Genomic DNA, 18,484 nt, shown 5'->3' with positions numbered 1-18,484 from the left:
TCCAATTTATATCAACAGAGGAAAAGGGTAGTGATTGCAACGGCGATGGAAAGTTTTGTAATTGAAATGAATACTTTGCTAGCTGAAGAACCACCAGCACCAACTTCACTTGGTGCTGTTTCGTTGGAAGAAGTCTCAATGTAGGCCTCAGTTTGTGGCTTTTGGAGACAGTCGATAACAGACAAGAGGTTGAGCTCTGGCTGGCGTTGCAAGGCGTCCGGTAAGACATACGCCACAGCCAACTCAACGGCTTGCTGGTATAAGTCATGTTGAAGGACGATGAATCCGTGGTCCATTTCGTCCGAGGAGTCCAAGATCTTCTCGAACGTCTCGTATGACTTGTTAGTGGTGACATCACCACTTGCAATCTTCCAATCGTTAGTGTCAAAAGTGAGTTCCTGACCGTCGACTTGAGCAGTTGTCCAAATAATTGGAGTGAGGTTCATCTGACGACAGACTTCACGAACACGGTTATCGATATCACCGTATGGGGGACGCATCTGTTTTGTATTAGTAATAATAAAAATGAGTGTAAACAACACACAGTATTTGGAGTCAAACCGGTTACTTCGTGAATAACTTTCTTAGTCCATCCAAGTTCAGCAACTAATTCCTCGTTTGAAAGAGTGGTGAGGTGAGGGTGTGACCAGGTGTGCACAGAGAGTTGATGTCCAAGGACTAACTCAGCACGAAGCATGTCAGGACGTGAAAGAGCTCTTGAACCGACGATGAAGAAGGTGGAGGTAATTTCTTGTTCAGCGAGGTAGTTGAGAAGGGTAGTAGTGTACGGCGAAGGACCATCATCGTACGACAAGCCCCAGTCATGCTTATTTGGGCATTGAGTGATGTCATCATCCGCAGTACAACTACCGCACGTCCACCAGCAGCGCTGATCGGGACCAGCTTCGTCCCTGGAATCAGGATTTTCAGAGCAAGAAGCTTCTCCTTCGTTGACAGACCAGTCGGGAACCTTGTCCCAGTCAATTTGAGAAATCCATTCTTGAACTTGAGGGTGATCGACGGGAGGAATCTTGTCCATTTCAGGGTATTCAGCTTGAACAGGGGTTGAAGAGGGCAATGGAGGAGCGTGAGAGAATGGAATTTGGCCTGGAGAGGCTGTTGTAGGCATTGACATGGTTTTCCCGGATAAGTTCATGCCAGGGAGAATGGAGGAGAGGGGAATGTCAGATGAGTTTGGAATATGAGTGAAAGTACCGCCAGTACCAGTTGTACCAGACTGAATGGACGTAGTGGTGGCGGTGGTGGACGTGGCTGTAGGTGATGATGAAGAGGTACTTGATGTCTCATCTTGCTTTCTGTGTAGCTTATGGTGTAAGTGATTGTGTGCGTGTTGATGATTAGCGTATATCAAAGGTGCCAACACCAGCAAACTGCAAAATAACTTCATCGTAGTTGCGTCGTAACCTTGAATTCCCAAAGCGTCGGATTAGGAATGTTTAAATAAAATGAGTGAGTAATAAATTAAGTAAATGAAGGAAATTAAAATTAAGATGAAAATAGAGATTATAATCGAAATATCGTAGTTGTAGATAATCCAAAATAATAAAAAATTTGTCATTAACAGGTATAGTAGATAGTCTTTATCTGCTTGTAATTTTGAAGTCATTTGGAGATATATAATCGGAGATGGAAGTGGCAACAAAGCTAATTGAAGATACTTATAAATCCTTTGATTCTAAAGATATCTCATTAAGCTTCAATGGTGGTAAGGATTGTACAGTGTTAGCATCAATAATAAGCAATGTTAAACGAAAATTATCAATCTCAACGCCTACAAAGAGTTTATACATTAGAACACAAGATAACTTTACTCAGGTTGATCAGTTCGTCGAGGAATCGAAAAAGACATTTAATTTAGACATATACACTTCAAATAAGCCGATGAAAGATGGTTTGAATGATTTCATAAATGATTCAAAGAATATTAAAGTCATCTTCATCGGAACACGTGCTACAGATCCAAATGGACATGACTTGGACACTATGTCTTACACTGATAGTGATTGGCCTAGGATACTTAGAGTACATCCAATTCTACACACCAGCTACCAACAGATTTGGGACTATCTTCTTCATTTCAAAATTCCTTACTGCCCTTTATATGATCATGGTTATACCTCTCTAGGCTCTATCCACAACACACAGAAGAACCCCCATCTTAGAATAGATAATGATACTTACGCTCCTGCTTACACACTAACACACGACACACATGAAAGATCAGGTAGATACTCTTTGTAACGACTGAACCAATTTGCATTCATTCAATTTACAGACAATCAAGTGTTGATGATTGAGATTAGAACTGTTTAAGGTTTTCATTAGCTTTTTCACTTGTATACTCAACACATTACTCACGCGTAAAGCATGGAAGAACCAGCGGTTCTTTCCACTGTGGTAGCGCTCTTCGAAGAGCTTCTTGATCTGCTTCTTAGCATCTTCACGTTGAGTTGGCTCCTTGAAGGTCTCTGGGGATACAACACCCTTCAAGCCTTCAAGTTCAAGTGCGTAACGGGTTGGCATCAAGTGGTTGTAGTTGATTGACTTGATGAATGGCTTCACCTTTGAACGACGCTCAATCAACTTGGCACCCATTTGCTTGTGCACCTTCAATGGGTAACGCTCAACACCCGCAACCAAGCAATGGCCGTATGGACGCTCCTTGGTGCCTTCATCGAATTGCTTGATCACGACAACCTTTTTACCTGCGTATCTACCACTCAAGACTACGCAAACCTTGCCTGACTTGAATATTTTTGGCATCCTTGAAGTCTTTGACCGACGAGCGTCAAGAAGCGTGGTCAAATCTTCTTGATAAAAATAATTTGTAAAAAATTATATTTACACCAGCGAATCTATTTGTTTTATTCTAGATAAATGCAATACCCACTCTGGTCCTTCTCTTCCTCCCTTTTTGGTAAAATTTATCTCACTCACAACTCATCACACTTGTTAGACATTTTAAGCGTTTAATACATTCATCTCGTCTACACCTATTCTAGGCGACATACTGTAGCATATTTCTTTGCCCTTCTATCCTCTCTGCATAATCCTTCTCAATCAGCCCTTCAATCGTCTGCTTAATCTGCTTCGCCAATCCCATCTCATTCTTCAGTGTCAATCTTTTCTCAATATCCGCAATCACCTCGTGGATAAGCTCATTCACATTGATCTTCTTCCTAGCCTTTAAGACTCTCACTGCAGATGCTTGCAATGCAAACACTCTAGCTGACTCAACTTCAGCTGTCGTTTCTTTAGATTCTTCGACCTGAGAGTCATATCAGCTGCTAGTTAATCATGTGCGCACGAGCGCATTTACCACCCCCACTTACATCTACTTCGGCCGTTATGATCGGCAGTCTAAACCTCTTTCTTGGATGCTCGAGCACCTTCACGACTGCAAAGCTATCGCTCGACTTTATCTCCTTGCCCGCCCAGCTATCTTTCTTCTTGAACCTCTGCAGCAGCTTTACTTTACCGAATGACAGCGATTGCAGCATCCTCTTCAGCTCTCCCTCGGCTGTGACGTGTAAGCAGGTTAGAGAAACTAACATGTTGACCCACGTAGTCCAGTTGATTGTGCTAGCTCATCGTAACTTACTTTCTCTCCCTCGTCTTTATCATTGAACACCATCAATATCAGTGAAGCAGGTAGCGGCATTATTATCTCTTTCTCACTCCTCTCGCCTCCGTTCGATTCAAACTCGCCGTTCAAACTAACCTCAGCCAAGGAATGGTTCCATGTGAGACATCTGTTGGCATGTACGCCCTGATAATACTGAGTGAATTCGACCAACTCTTCTGTCATCTGTGGAGTTGTTTGTGTTGTTTAATAATTTAGTTGACATCCTCCCGATAATCAAACACTCACCCATTGCGGTATCGTTACATCACCTTGTGAGATATGCGCCTGTTTAGCAACTTCTGATGCATCCTTATCTGCCATATCCTTCACCCTCAGCGAAAGATGCTGCCCCTTAAATGGCCATCTTGCAGCTTGGACGATGGTAGCTCTTTGGAGTTTCGTCTGATGAGCATCTCTGAATTTGTTCGAAATTTCATCGGAAATCTCAATATCTTTCATCATCTCTTCCCAGCTACATCAGCGCGTTAATATCTCTTCCTAAGAAGCAAAGTCAACTCACTTCTGAGTGAAATCTGATCCAGCTACTTTGGTAATTCTACTGATTAAATCCCTCTCATTATCATTGGAAGCTGAAGTATTCTTCACAAGTCTTCTTGCTAATGAGAGTGTGTAGAATGCCGAAAACATATCCTTATCTTTGACAATACGGAAAAGTTCAACAGCTCCATCAACCACCTTCTCCATATTCTCGCCCTGTCCGCGTTTATCTTTGAGCAGACTATCCAAAAATTTTGCAATCATCTCGGCAGGCTTGTTAGCTCTGAACTGTAAACCCTTGGAGAAAGATTCCTTATACTGCGAGTAACTTGATGTGATGGGAATGTCAAACACATGGCTATAGAATTTATTCAGTTCTCTGAGAGTTCCAATTAAGGCGAGTATTAAATACTGATCATTCTCCTCGTTAGACACAAACATCTTGATCACGATGTTGATTCTCTCCAGCAGCAGCAGATCAAAGTCTTCTTTGTAGGGTGTGTGCCTGATTATTTCATTTAGCTCCCTTGTCAAGCTTATCTTGGGTGTTGTTATTGATGGTATCTCATTGTACTCAATGGTGCTTCTGTTGGATGAGTTATTCCAGCTATATGGTATTAATTCCTCAACTCCTGCTTTAACTATACCGTCGAAAGTCAGTGACAAGTATTTTCTAGCCATATGATTTCTGTTGTCCCAACTAAAGTGCTCATCGATCCTCCAACTCACTGCATCCTCAAAGGAATTGTGCAAGTAGATTTTGTTCACCACATCATTGACCTTGAGAGACTGATCAACAGCGACTCCGCATACCTTTTCGATTACATCATCCATAGTCTGGAGATAGACATTTGCAATGGCCGGCAGCTCCCAATCGAGACATTTAGCGAGCTGGTAGAGGTTGTGTACTTGAACAAGCTCGTTGAGTTGATTTGATGTGTTTATAGCTTTTTCGATTGATCCCTCGGGATGGTGTATGTTTGTGAGGAAACTAAGAGATTGTCTGACTTTTACCAGGCAATTGTTCAGATCGATAAAAAGCCATTTATAGATATGAGAGTCATTGAGGATAATTTCTCTAAACAGATGTTCTATTTGAACTTGAAACGGTTGCACACCAGACGTTTTGGAGGCATAACATCTATCGAGATCAGCAAAGACGTATCTGATAACTTTCTAAATGAGATTGTTAGATAAATTGAGAGTAGAGCAATCAAACGCACCATCCAGCTTTCTGATTTTGAGTAGATTTCACTGATACTGCGAATAAATAGACCAGAATGCTCGTCCTGATTGAATGATTGAGGTTTGAGAGCAGCCAAACCTCTGCGTACTTCTCTCAATATAAAGCCATACAAATCCGAAGATTTGAGATAAATCCTCATCAAATCTCTTACATTTGACTGTAGAGTTTCAACTTTGAGATGATTAGGGAGGTTATTATCAATCAAGCAGCCAATAAAGTTAGTAATCGATCTGTAGCAGTTGCTTTCGTGGGATTTGGGGGGAGAACGGAGTGATAGGGGTTTGAGCTGGAGAGTGATTGATCCCGGCTTATGATGGCTACGATCGCTATCTGATATCTTCTGGCGCTTTGATGGTGGGGTGTTGGAAGTATTATTTACATTAAAATTCCCCTGTCCTAATTGAAATCCATCAACTTTATCAAATTTCATCATGGCTATTGTAGGATAACAAGGATAACAGAATTATGATGCAATATACGTCTATTTTCATGAAAATTACAAATAATAAAAACTTGATTAAGGTTTTTTTACTTCTTACCTTGGGTTTTGAATAAGACAAGACCACCTAGAGCAATCGAGTAACCAAATAATTGAAGTACAGTTGGGTAGCCACCGAATATGATAGCAGATCCTGCAATCAACAGTAGATCCTTACCAATACCTGCGAGTGTGAGCACCAATGAAGATGCAGCACCAATCAAGAAAACAGCTGCGACATTTAATCCAAATGCGACTGATGCGTTGGTAGCTAAAACAATACCCCCTAGATCCTTCAAGTGAACGAAAGGTGCCCAGCCTTCTGTGAATGGTAGGATACATGCGTTGATAACAGCGCACACTGGAGCGAAGAAGTACATTGATGTGAGTGGACTCATCTTCAAATTAGTCAAGATGAGTTGAATCATGACTAATCTTGAAGCTTCTAATAGGATAGCTATGACTTGTACAGCGAAACCAGTTGTATTCCAGGCAGCTTCACCGAATGAAGCGATACAGACACCTGATGAGATCATTGATACGATACCGAATGTCTTCTTGTCCATTGCGCTAAGTCCGAATGCAGAGGAGACAACGAGGATAGCCACCGGAGTAAAAGCCTTAAGCATCTGAATAAACGATACACTCAGGTACATATACGCCGTGTTTGAAAAGATCAGAGAACCGGAGAAGAAGACACCAATTGGGAGTATTTTCTTAACCCAGATTTCCTTTGTCATATTTACATCTTTCAAATCTGGCAATAGATTGGTGAATTTTGCTAAAACCCGTGTACCGATAGTAGAAATCGTCAAATGATATGTGACTAAGAAGACGGGATATTTAAAGTGGAAAGAATCGAGGATTGCTTTGTTATAGAGTATTACGCTTGAGCTGAGTGCTATCCAAATGGGGATGATAACGTATGGACTCAGTTTTGGCTTGTGTGATTGCGGTGCTGGTGCTGGTGGTGGACTGCTCCTACGCTCTGTCTCGAGCGTCTTTATCTCAATCTGATCCTGGTTTCCACTCATCGCGTTTTCTCTTGATTTCCTCTTGGCTGTTGCTGCGAAGCCCATTGAGCTAAATCATTTAGTTCTACTGCGGAAAAATTAAAAAATATCGGCGAGATACGCAGCAGCTGCGAATATCATTTACGTCATTAGTGTAATTTCAATATATATTTAAATATCTTTTACACTACTCCTTTCAAACATCTTTCACCATATACACACCATCCAGCTTATATCCCAGTCGTCTATAGTAATCTCTAGTCCCCACACCTGAAATTACAGCCAGCCTATGGCTGCCGTGCTCCTCTTTGGCGATCCTCGCTGCTTCCTCCATCAGCAGTGTTCCGAAACCCTATCACGGTCAGCTAAATTAAATGCGCAGTACTCAACTCACTTGATGCTGAAACTTGGTTGGATCACGTCCGTGCACCGGTATAGCTGTACCGTACACATGTAGCTCTCTCTGCGGAATGTTTCAGTGAATGCAAATTTTACTCACGCCAACTCACGACCATAGACGCGTAGCGTTTCTGTCCCGTCTTCTCATCTGTATCTACAAGCTCCTTTCTGAATGTACCCTCCTCCGAGCATTTCCTCAGTCTGAGCAACCCGACGAGTATATCTTTTTCCGGATCTTCGTAAGACAGGAACGTCTCCCAGCCACCATTTGCCGTGTAGTCCCTGCGGATCAGCTCTACCTCCGATGGCCTCACCTTGTGGTGTATCTCGTGTATACCGACCTCTCTGTATCGGACGTCGCGACACTCTGTACCAAAATCCTTCATTCTTGCGAGGGCCATCTCGCGCAAATTGCCATTTTCAACTCCAGAAGAAACCAGCGGCATTGGTATATCGCGTTGTACACGATAAACTCTCGTCCATGGAGGAACGAGTGCTAGAATGCGCGCGACTATATCCACAAGCGCATTCGGCGTGTAGTTCTTGTACTTGCCAGTCCTCCAAAGCTCATATAATCCAGTACCACGAATAACCAACGTCGGATAGATCTTCAAACCATCAGATCTGAACGCAGGATTCTCGAAATATTCCTTGAACTGTTCTAAATCACGTTCAACACCGACATTAGGCAAATCAGGCATCATATGAGCGACAACTTTGTAACCAGCATCTTTGGCTAAATGAAAACTCTCTGAAACTGCTCGAACAGTATGACCACGGTTAGTATCACGTGCAACATCCTCATAAACAGATTGAACACCAATTTCCAATCGAGTACATCCATATCTAAGCATCTGGCTTAGGTGAGGTTTCAAGCAGTAATCAGGTCTCGTTTCGATAGTTATACCGACGCATTTAGTGTTTGCCCTTTCAGAATACGAGACAGCCTCGTCGATGTCAGTACCCGTGTAGCCACTGAGCGCGTTATGCATCTGAGCGACGAATTTGTTCCTGTAGTCTTCAGGCATGGACATGAAAGTACCACCCATGATAATATATTCGACTTTATCGACGCTGTGGCCGAGCATTTTGAGCTGCTCGACACGTCCTCTAGACTGCTCGTAGGGGTCGTAGCGCGCTCTAATGGCTCTCATAGACGTTGGCTCGTAGCCTGTGTAAGATTGTGTGCTGTATTCGAAGTCTGAATCTGGGCCACCTGGACAATACACACAGACATTGCCTGTCATGGCGATGTGAGGGCATCTGTGAGGCTTGCACATTAGAGCGACGACGGCGATCTGAGGAGAGGTGAGCAAGAGGAAGTAAGCAAGTCACAACGACTCACACCAGAAGCAGATCTAATTGGTCTGGCTTTGAGCATCGGCAGTAGTGTCTTCTTGTGCTCGTCGGGAATTGCGGAAATAATGTCAACGAGCTTGGGCATTCCAGTAACTCTGAGCTTTTTGCATTGCTTAACTCTGACATCATTCAGATTTACAGATAATCCCTTTTCCTGGGCGTGGACCAGCTCAGATACAATTGCCTGGGAAACGAGAAGCATCTGAGAAGCCTGAGATGGCCCTGAGAAAGTTAAAATCAACATTAAAATTTAAATTAATTATTTTAATTTAACATACCATCTGTCTCGTTGAGCGAACTGAGGACCATGATGGATTGTAGATAACGATTGTAGCTATGTCAACACGCAGAAGACGCTTGAAATAAAAATATATAAACTATTATTAAACAAAATAATACAAACTATAAAATGTATCAATGTATCTTTTATCTACCATCTGTGCAGTGTGTTAGGTGTGTTATGTGTATTTAAACCTGATCGAACACTCACGCAATGTACTCTCCATACATATTAGGCCGCTCCCCACGGATATACGCCTCAAATGTACGCTTGATTATCGTCGACCAGCTGAGATCATGTTCCTCGCTCGTCTGTGATTCCTCCATCTCTATTGTCCTATCTTTATCACCTGCAAATGCGTGCTGCAAATCATCCTGCTTCGATGGCTTCTTTGGCCCTGGATTCACAGGCGCTGCTCCGGCACCCTTCCTCAGCTCGCTGCGAGCTATCTCCTCTCCAGCTGAAAATCTTGTTCCAAGATCTGGGAAATTCCGCGATGGATCGAAAGGCAACCACCAGTGGTTGTGGAAGTGGTAAGAAAAAGCACCCTAATTATTCTTATGAGTATTATAATCAACTCAACAAACACCATGCTCACTCTGTAAAATGATTCAAATCCACCAGCTGACGGTGCTGACGAGTCTAATGGAGGTGTTTCAAAGAGATGCTTAAACCTAAAATAATTGTAAGCTCAAAACCTCTCTCACACTCCAACTCCACCCAACTCACTCCTTTAAAAATGGGAACGGCGGCCGGTCCATCTGGAAATTCTCCGTGTTGAGCCACGCAGAATCAAAGAGGGCGTCCGGAAGTCGCAGCAGCAAATTATCGAGTTGCGCTTCTCTAGTGTATTTACTAATCGTCATAGGATGGAAATCAAACCCATTCGCTAATGCCGTCTTGAAGAGGAAGCTACCGAGTTGAGAGTTTTTGTGCATCTTGTACACAGCTGTGTTATAACTTTCAAGTCTTGACCATCTATACGCGAATGCACCACTCCATCCCCAAAGTTCCTCCCAATCTCTCAAAAAGAGTGTATCAGCGTCAATATAGATACCACCGAAGCGATGCGTGAGTATGAATCTAGCCATATCCGAAAGAACCACAGTGATACGATCATAGTTAGAATCAGATGTTGATCCAACTCTATTTTCCATTGTACCATCTTCCTCATCCAACCCCCCAACTGGGGCATTTAGGGTGTTTTTGTTATTTTCAACTTTCTCTGCAGCTGCTTGTGCAGCATCGTCCTCCTCTGCTTCACGATTCTTTCTTTGTTCATCTACCTGTTCATTCTTTTTTGGCTGTGATTGATTCTCTTGCTTCTTTGGACTACCATAACGCACACCGCCAGAGTTGAATAACTCATGATTTCTCCAGTATGGCGCAAGCTCTGGCACACCGTCAAGTTGCTCGGTAGTGTTCCACATTTTGAACTTGATCGACTTGTTGAAACGATCATGAAGGAATGGCGAGCTCCATGGATTTGCCGTAAGAGATTCGAACATATTTGTGACGGCATTCGAGTTTGGTATTGAAGAAGCAGGTCCTGGATTGATCCACACCCAGAATTGTGGTTTACAAGCTTCAGGTTGACTTTGCTCTGTGCCCTTCTTGACGTGTAAACCAAGATTCTGCGTATAAAGGAATGAAAGAAGAGCAAGATAAGGCTTGTCTGTGAAAGGACCTGCCCAAAACATGTGAAAAATCCTTGGATTCTCTGGATCGCAACTGTCACTCTGTTTATCCTGATTCATTTGAGGAAGACTTGAGAGGTTCTGTTGAGGAGGGTTGCTTGTGGTAAAGTGGTGCAACCAATTGTTGAGCTTTCCTCTGTGAATGTGGTTACCAACATCTAAACCAGCACCAACAGTGAGAACCTCAAGACAATCTCTAACGTATTGATGGGTAGAAAAATCGCAGTGTTCCATAACAACATCCAAATCGAGTGCAGAGTATGGAATAGGGCGGGGTGGATAAGCCGAGCCTCTGCTATCCCTGTGGTAGTAGTAGCGATTAGGACCCATAGGGATAACAGAGTTGTTGAGAGGGTAAGGGGAAGTAGAAGTGGAGGTATCAGAATAAGATAAGATTTGGGATTGTACGATAGGTGCTAAGTATTCGAAAGTAGGTAATGCAGGATTCTTGATGTAATCGTCAAATTGAAGGGAATCAGGGAGTTTTCTACTGGAAGGATAGCGACCAGCGTCAATTTCAGCCAACCAAAACAATTTAAGCTCATCGTTGGTGAATTGGAGTGTAGTTGCGGCTTGAAAAGGGGAAGGAAGTTCAATTTGATGATCTTGAGCCACTTTTTGAAGGAAAGAGATAAAAATGAAAGTTGCAGCGAAAGCAACTACAACCAAGAGAAACAAAAGCTTCAATTTGGAGTGAAAAGTACGCTCAGATCGCCTGGAACGCGTGGAGATATGTTGAGGTGGAGAATCGTCAACCAGAAGCTCAAAAACCCTTGGGATGGGAATTGGGATTGAGCGATGGCTAAATGGTATACGGAATACATAAGTAGTGAAGTACTTGGACTTGTTCCTCGATTCGAGCAACCTCTTCTCGAGAACAGCGCTTGGGCCAGCGTCTAACGGTAGCAAAGACGGTTTCATGGGGTTGCAAGTTTAAACTGAGTTTGGTGGCTGATGGAAGTCGAGGTTCAACGTGGTAACTGCGGAGATGACAAGTTCTAGATCGCGTGTGGAGGCGGATGGAATCTGAGTAAAGGAAATTGTTTAATTGTACTTGCATTATTTCAAATTACTCACCAATCACGTCCAATCACTTTATACATCCCCAACTCAAACTAGCGACGAGAATGAGCGCGGGAATGTTGTAAAGATGGAATAAGCGCGTTTTATATTTATTTTCGTGTTTTTGTATTTAAACTTATAGTTATATTTACAAATGCCTGAACACGTAGCACACATTGAAGATGTAGCAAACAGCCTGGAGATGTGAATTAAAAGTAAATGTAAATGTAAATATGACTTTAAATAAACAAAATATATCTACGTGTTACACTCCCTTTCCAACTCACCACCACCAATGGAACGTATCGAACGTAAATCACTTGTAGACGTCGTTGATGACACAATCATAGTCACAGCCGATAAATTCTGTAGAGCTGCGAGGAAGGCGACAAAGCCAGGTGGCTCACACGAGCTCAAAGGTGGTACCACAGCTATTCCCTGGGTCTGTACGATGCTGGCAGCAGAGCAACAAGGATTATCCAGCCAATTCGATGAGTCTATCGCTCTTTCCAGATCTGCAATCCGTCCCAAGGACTTTCAATTGGTTGTTCAAGCGTGCAGGAAGCTTCTTGTTCCACAAGAGGCACCCGAGGCACAAAATCCACTTAACCCAGTTAGCGCGCCAAACGACGCCTCTAAAATTCCCCTCACTGCAGATGAACTTGTCGAAGAATTCGAAATGCCAAAGTCGCGCATCGATGATGTCACCCAGTTGATGGATGCTTTTTATGCGGGCGCTGTCCCCGCCAAGCAGCAGCTTTACATCGACAATACAAAGGGTCAGTATAAGAATGAGCTTATTGGTGCCCTATTCTGGTCAATGGCTGCCGCATTGAATGTGTGTATACCCGTTACTATTCTTACTGCTACTAATCACACCATTCACCTTTCAGATAGATGAACTTCCTACACGCAATCAATTCGCCTCCGATTGGCAGCTTACCGGTCATACATTCAGGAAGTATTGCGAGGATGCAGATTTCTACGCGCGCGATCAGCTCGAGGCGCTCAGAAAGACGGGCCGAACGCTCGAAAAGACATCACCGAAGCGCGAAGTCGGTCTCGAACAGAGTCTAGCAACGCCGACTAAGCGCAGACGCAATGCAGCGGAACAGGCTGTGATAAAAACGGCAAAGACTGCTGCTGCTGCTCAACGTCCCGCTCGTACCAATGACGCTCTCAAAGACCTCCAGTCGCGCAGAACTACTCCCCAGAAACCTTCAGTCACTTCCATCACTTCCACTCCCCAGAAGACCGTCAAGAGGAACACAACACCGTCGAATCAGACACCCCGTCAGGCCGCTGCTCGTGCTCAGAGACATCAGCGTATTGAAACTGCTAAAGATAACAGCACTGACAAAAACTCATTATCTAATTCTCTGTTGTCTCAACGTTGGTGTTTCACAGACGCTTTCAAATCTTCCTATCAGCCATCGCGTTGGGAGGAGTTTCTGCAAGTACGGGCCAAGTTGATAGATGAGTTGGCCTAAGCAAAGGAAAGCAATAAATGATACCCAAGCTACTACTATAAATAGGTAGAAAGTAGGATATATTGATATGTTGATTAAATTACACATGCACATGATAATGATTATAAAAAGTAACTGACCTCCCGAGCTTCTTGATTTTGAATTTGTAAAGGACCATCTCTCTCATTTTCCGGTGCAGCTTCAAAGACATTAAAGTGTCTCTGGCCATTTGGTCCGACTTCGAGGATACTAGCGTTGTTGCCGCATCTATAGCAGTAATTGGGGGCGCTCCAAACTGTGCTGAGCTCGTCATCGAAGAGAACACTGTAACCTTCCATACAGAGTTGGTGAGCGCGGAGAATGTGCTGCATATCGTTCATCTGAAGGAATTTTTTCACGACTTGAGAACCGAAAGTGTAGCCAGCGCCTCTAGGAGAGATGGCGAACTCCTCTTTACCAGGATCAGGGTCAGACCAAACGAGATCGGCCATAGGACCTTCATGGGGTATTTCTCTGAACCTGTCGATAATCTTTATTTGATCGAGGGTGTGGATGGAGGGAGAGAGACCGCCGTGGACGCAGAAGATACGATTATCAATAACGACGCTGAGAGTGAGATAGTCGAACATATCCGTGAAAGCCGTCCAGACTGTGGGAGAGCCGTATTTCTTGAGGCATTCAACGTAGAAACCGTAAGTCTGAGTGACAGCTCTAGATTCATGGTTTCCGCGTATCAACTGTACTCTGTCTGGATATCGCAGTTTGAGGCAGGTGAGGAGTGAAATAGTCTCCACGCTGAAGAGACCACGATCAACGTAATCACCGAGGAAAAGGTAATTGGTGTGTGGGGAATACCCGCCGATCCTCATAAGTTCAATCAAGTCGTAGAACTGTCCATGGATATCGCCGACGACGGTGACTGGCGCAGATATGTGCACGACGTTAGATTCCCGCATGAGCACCTGCTTGGTACGCTCGCAGATTTCCTTTATCAGAGCCTCACCGAGCAGCTGCTTCTTTAGTAATTTCTCGATACAGACATCGAGATCCAAATAGGGCTGAGCGTGGGCGTGAGTGGGTGCTACAGATACCTACAATATACGCACCATAATTACTTTTATTTTTAATTTATATCTCTCCTAACAACTCCCAACTCTTCGACGTCGACCAGCAACCTGCAAAACCAACACAAATGGATTTACTCAACGAAGACGCGTACCTCGATTTGATCCGGCGTGTTCTTGATCACGGCAACAGTCGCGGCGATAGAACAGGCACAGGAACCATCTCCCTCTTCGCTCCCCAGAACATGCGTTTCACCCTCTCAGACAACACACTGCCACTGCTAACGACTAAACGCGTTTTCTGGCGCGGTGTTGCTGAGGAGTTGCTGTGGTTTATCAGTGGCAGTACCCACGCCAATCAGCTCAGCGATAAGGGCGTCAAGATTTGGGACGGGAATGGCAGCAGACACTTTCTCGATAAACTCGGTTTTCACGATAGAGAAGTGGGTGACCTCGGTCCCGTGTATGGCTTCCAATGGAGGCATTTCGGGGCTTCCTATCAAGGCCCAGCTCACGATTACACCGGCGAAGGCGTCGATCAACTCGCACAGGTCATAAATACTATCAAAACTAATCCCTACGACAGGCGTATCATATTGAGCGCCTGGAACCCTCTGGATATCCCACAGATGGCTCTCCCGCCTTGTCACGTGCTTGCACAGTTCTACGTCACCGACCCGAATAGCGGTGATGGGGGTGATAGTGCTAGTAGCCATACCAACCACGAAAGCGGGAAAAAGAAACTCTCTTGCCTCCTCTATCAACGCTCAGCAGATTTGGGACTAGGTATACCTTTCAATATAGCCTCTTACGCGCTGCTGACCCACATGATTGCTCATGTCACCCAAACTGATGCTCACGAACTCATCATTCAGCTCGGAGATGCACACGTATACTCGAACCACATCGACGCTCTGCGCACACAGCTAGAGAGAGAGCCACGGCCACTCCCAAAGCTGCAGTTCAAGAGGAACGTTCAAGATATCGACAGCTTCACCTTTGATGACTTTGTCGTTGATGGTTACAACCCTCATGCTAAAATTCCTGTGGGTCATCCGTATAACTTTCTGCTTACTGTCTCACTTTTCGCAGATGCAAATGGCAGTGTGATACCGTAAATATGTAATTGAGTGATTGTATTGCAAACGAGCGATAGTTATACAAAATAGTGTTCCTTTTCAGATTTTGTATTCAACAGAAATAAGCTGAGATAAGCTGAGATGTTAGCAAGTCCATTGCTTGAAAGATGTGAGGGGTGTGAGGGATGTGTGAGGAGTCGTGAGTCGTGAACAGAGAGACCTAAGTCGCGATACGTAAAGAAAAGCCAACCAAAAATCCCCTCTCCCACTCAAACCAGCCCCACAGTAACAACAGCTCTGAGTGAATTCAAGCCGCCCAGCTGCTCGTCAGGACCTATTGCATGATTTGCAAGATACTCAGACGATCTCTGTACGGAAGATTTCCATCCCCATGACTGTGACGTGGTGAAGCTATCAGGAGCGCTATTGAATTTTGTAAAAGCCGTGCCGTTACCGGATGAGCATTGTACAGTGAAGAAAGCGCGCAGCGTTTTGCGTGGGTCTTTGTACGCTGCGTGTGGCACGTTCTGACTGCCTGAATGCTTCCCTGGACCGACTTTGGCAGTATCGGTGGGTGGTGAGTGGGAGTGAGTGTGTGAGTATGGATGTGAGTATGGATGTGAGTGTGGTTGTGAGTGTGAGTGGTTGCGGGTGTGATACTGCGTCTGAGTTTGAGGCTGAGGCTGTGGCTGTGGTTGTGCAGGTGGATTGTTCGACCCATTCGAATCGTCGCTCCCAGCACTGTTCACTCTGAGGAGAGTATCCATCGTGGGTACGGGGGAAAGCGGTACAGGTACGTTACCATTATAGCCACCACCACTCCCACCACCACTACACAGCAGCGGAGAAGCAGTATTGTTGCCATGCGACGAAGGCGGTGACGACGCATAAGGCAAAGGTTCATGCATAGACTGGCGATGAACGTAAATACCCAGCTGATTACCATGTTTATGTTTCTGCTCATTGATCTGTATGTACGTATTGATGTAGCTACCCGCGTAGAAGACAGCATGCGAGAAGGTCTTCTCCCGCGCCGCGAGCTCCGATTTGATCCAATACTCAACGGCAAAGCGGAGGGGCTCAACAAGGGACCACTTATCCTCCTGGGCGCGTCTGGCTGTAGGTGATGAACTAGCGAGCGATGCCGAGTCTCCACCTTCGCCTTCACCCGAATTCAAGCAGTCGGCCTCTATCTGCCGCGCTATTTCTCCACCGTTCCTGTGCGTCTTCTGCAAACCGAATAGCTCCGCTTCGCTGTGCGGACGACGCTGCGAACCTGGAGATGCACCGGCGAGTGGGTCGTGTGTAGATGCCGCAAGCCCCGATGCATCTTCGTCATTCTCACTCTCTTCTCTCTGTGCGTGGTTCTGGTTGCGGTTTTGGCTCGGCGGTGAATATCTGTTCAGCTCGTCGTTGCTGCTGTACATAGACGCTGCCTGTGTGTCGCGTCAGACAGCTCAATACTCGATCAATTACCACCCACATCACCCAGTCGGTCTGTACTGTCCTTGTTCACGGGAAAGAAACGCCGTTCTGACCAAGCTTTGCCCTCCTTAGTGCGAATTTTCTCGCGAATCTCCCACGAGCTGTACGTCAAACCGAGGTCGCAATCTCTGTCCGCGCCTGCACCACTTAGAGCGAATGCTTCGATCGAGTTGCGCAGCTCACAATGCGCCCAGAGCGCCTGCTGAAGGATACGAATAGGGACGTAAGGGCGTGCGGTAGTAGGTGACACCTCCTTCTGAATAGCGGCGAGCTGCTCGAAAGTCATGTGGGTGTAGTAGATACCATCTGCGAACATAGTGTCGAATTCGCATTCGTCCGCATACGACAGCGCACCCTTGTTTTGGCGTCGACGCAGCTCGACTATGCGCGCAGCTAGCTTGTACCGCTGCCATTCGGCACCAGGGACGAAGAGCGCATCGGAGGACACGACAGCGCGGATGTAACGTGCTGGTATGCCTGCTAAGGACCACGTAGCGAAAGGAATGGAGCCGCTGGGGTGCTTGATGTCGCCCGACTCGGTCACTAGTATGTCCTCGATCTCTATCATGTCCAGAGCCCAACGCGACAGCCAACAAACGCACGCCTCGCCGATCTGTAGTGTGTCGCGTGAGTATACTGTTGCAACAACGCTCACAACTCACCTTATCGGACGCAGCACCGTAGTGGAAAGAAGGGGTAGAGTACTCGTAAGACGCATCGTCGTCATCCGAGGTGGAGTGGATGGACAGACCATCAATGGCAGTCTCTTGGGAAGCTGAGAGGGGAGTAGCGAGACCACTGTGCGTCTGCTCCGACTCGGCAGCTTCGATGTGGGTGTCGAGACCTTTCTCGATGGGCTGACCGAGCTGCTCCAGCCCAACAGCGGGATGCTGCTCCCCGTCATACCAGCACCTGGCGCAACCGAGACCCTCACCGAGAGCGAAACGGAGGAACTTTGTGATATTCACAGGGCTGATGCTTGCGAGGATGAAGCTAATGGCCTTGTTGGCGATGGATGGACAGCCGAGGTAAATCGAGGTAGCTACCAAGGCCATACAAAACTCGGGAGTGGCGACCTGGGCGTCTTCGAGGGCTGGATCGGTATCTGTGGATATATCGAAAGTGGGGTATGAGGGAGTGAGAGGGTAGCGTGGCGAAGGCTTGAGTCTCTCTTGGAGAAGCAGTGGAGAAGCACGGCCATAGAGATAGCCGAGGCAGTACTCGAAAGCGCTGCGGGTGATGTTTGGATCATCGAAGGTGAGCTCAATGGCCTTGTCGTTGGATAAGGTCTCGGCAAAAGAGCCGTGGAAGAGAGAATTGAAGAAGGTGGACTGAGTGAGGATAATCTTGTGTAGCTTGTACTGTCTGTGCCACTTGGCGACCTTTATCGTCACATCGGAGCCCACACCGGCGAGAAAGCCGTGAAAAAGAATATGAGAATGAAGAGTAGAGAGGATATTATGATCAGGTGGTATAGAATGTGATTTGGGCGGTGCTGGTTGGATATTCTGTGGTTTCTTTGTGAAAGTGAATTCATCAGTGCTAGGCGGCGGCTGCGATTGAATCCTAGGCGCAGAGCTGCTACTAGAAGACATTGAATTATTCGAAGATGATTTTGTTGATGTAAAGGGTATAAATCTCATCCCGCGTTTAACCATGGTGAACGTGGTTGTTGAAGCACACAAAACAACTACGTAATCTTTGTAATT

General features: G+C 45.5%; 8 protein-coding genes across 8 annotated transcripts; 2 read left to right on the top strand and 6 right to left on the bottom strand.

Moving 5' to 3' along the window:
- Positions 1–11: 11 nt before the first annotated feature.
- Positions 12–2,784, bottom strand: J056_001063 (60S ribosomal protein L27-A; the record flags this gene model as incomplete). The annotated part of the gene is made up of 3 exons (XM_009270691.1): positions 12–500; positions 545–1,324; positions 2,380–2,784. 3 exons carry the CDS (start codon positions 2,782–2,784, stop codon positions 12–14), a joined length of 1,674 nt encoding a protein of 557 aa, XP_009268966.1.
- A 235-nt stretch (positions 2,785–3,019) lies between these two features.
- Positions 3,020–5,820, bottom strand: J056_001062 (Cullin-4B; the record flags this gene model as incomplete). Its single annotated transcript, XM_009270690.1, has 6 exons — positions 3,020–3,289; positions 3,354–3,541; positions 3,586–3,829; positions 3,893–4,118; positions 4,167–5,320; positions 5,368–5,820. 6 exons carry the CDS (start codon positions 5,818–5,820, stop codon positions 3,020–3,022), a joined length of 2,535 nt encoding a protein of 844 aa, XP_009268965.1.
- A 98-nt stretch (positions 5,821–5,918) lies between these two features.
- J056_001061 (Elongator complex protein 3) lies at positions 5,919–8,948 on the bottom strand (the record flags this gene model as incomplete). Its single annotated transcript, XM_009270689.1, has 6 exons — positions 5,919–6,934; positions 7,104–7,233; positions 7,276–7,344; positions 7,391–8,578; positions 8,626–8,861; positions 8,918–8,948. 6 exons carry the CDS (start codon positions 8,946–8,948, stop codon positions 5,919–5,921), a joined length of 2,670 nt encoding a protein of 889 aa, XP_009268964.1.
- Positions 8,949–9,125: 177 nt separating this feature from the next.
- On the bottom strand, positions 9,126–11,537 carry J056_001060 (uncharacterized protein; the record flags this gene model as incomplete). Its single annotated transcript, XM_009270688.1, has 3 exons — positions 9,126–9,467; positions 9,518–9,593; positions 9,649–11,537. The coding sequence occupies 3 exons, from the start codon at positions 11,535–11,537 to the stop codon at positions 9,126–9,128; spliced, it is 2,307 nt and encodes a 768-aa protein (XP_009268963.1).
- Positions 11,538–11,973: 436 nt separating this feature from the next.
- Positions 11,974–13,168, top strand: J056_001059 (uncharacterized protein; the record flags this gene model as incomplete). The annotated part of the gene is made up of 2 exons (XM_009270687.1): positions 11,974–12,516; positions 12,572–13,168. The coding sequence occupies 2 exons, from the start codon at positions 11,974–11,976 to the stop codon at positions 13,166–13,168; spliced, it is 1,140 nt and encodes a 379-aa protein (XP_009268962.1).
- Positions 13,169–13,269: 101 nt separating this feature from the next.
- J056_001058 (Putative serine/threonine-protein phosphatase C22H10.04) lies at positions 13,270–14,103 on the bottom strand (the record flags this gene model as incomplete). Its single annotated transcript, XM_009270686.1, has 1 exon — positions 13,270–14,103. One exon carries the CDS (start codon positions 14,101–14,103, stop codon positions 13,270–13,272), a length of 834 nt encoding a protein of 277 aa, XP_009268961.1.
- A 236-nt stretch (positions 14,104–14,339) lies between these two features.
- Positions 14,340–15,321, top strand: J056_001057 (Thymidylate synthase; the record flags this gene model as incomplete). The annotated part of the gene is made up of 2 exons (XM_009270685.1): positions 14,340–15,257; positions 15,304–15,321. The coding sequence occupies 2 exons, from the start codon at positions 14,340–14,342 to the stop codon at positions 15,319–15,321; spliced, it is 936 nt and encodes a 311-aa protein (XP_009268960.1).
- A 238-nt stretch (positions 15,322–15,559) lies between these two features.
- Positions 15,560–18,370, bottom strand: J056_001056 (uncharacterized protein; the record flags this gene model as incomplete). The annotated part of the gene is made up of 3 exons (XM_009270684.1): positions 15,560–16,726; positions 16,774–17,388; positions 17,438–18,370. 3 exons carry the CDS (start codon positions 18,368–18,370, stop codon positions 15,560–15,562), a joined length of 2,715 nt encoding a protein of 904 aa, XP_009268959.1.
- Positions 18,371–18,484: the final 114 nt, after the last annotated feature.

Source organism: Wallemia ichthyophaga (assembly GCF_000400465.1).
Source record: "Wallemia ichthyophaga EXF-994 unplaced genomic scaffold scaffold13, whole genome shotgun sequence".
NCBI classification, from domain to species: Eukaryota; Fungi; Basidiomycota; class Wallemiomycetes; order Wallemiales; family Wallemiaceae; genus Wallemia; species Wallemia ichthyophaga.
The sequence above is the reverse complement of the archived record's forward strand: the minus strand, read 5'-3'. Positions and strand labels throughout refer to the sequence as shown.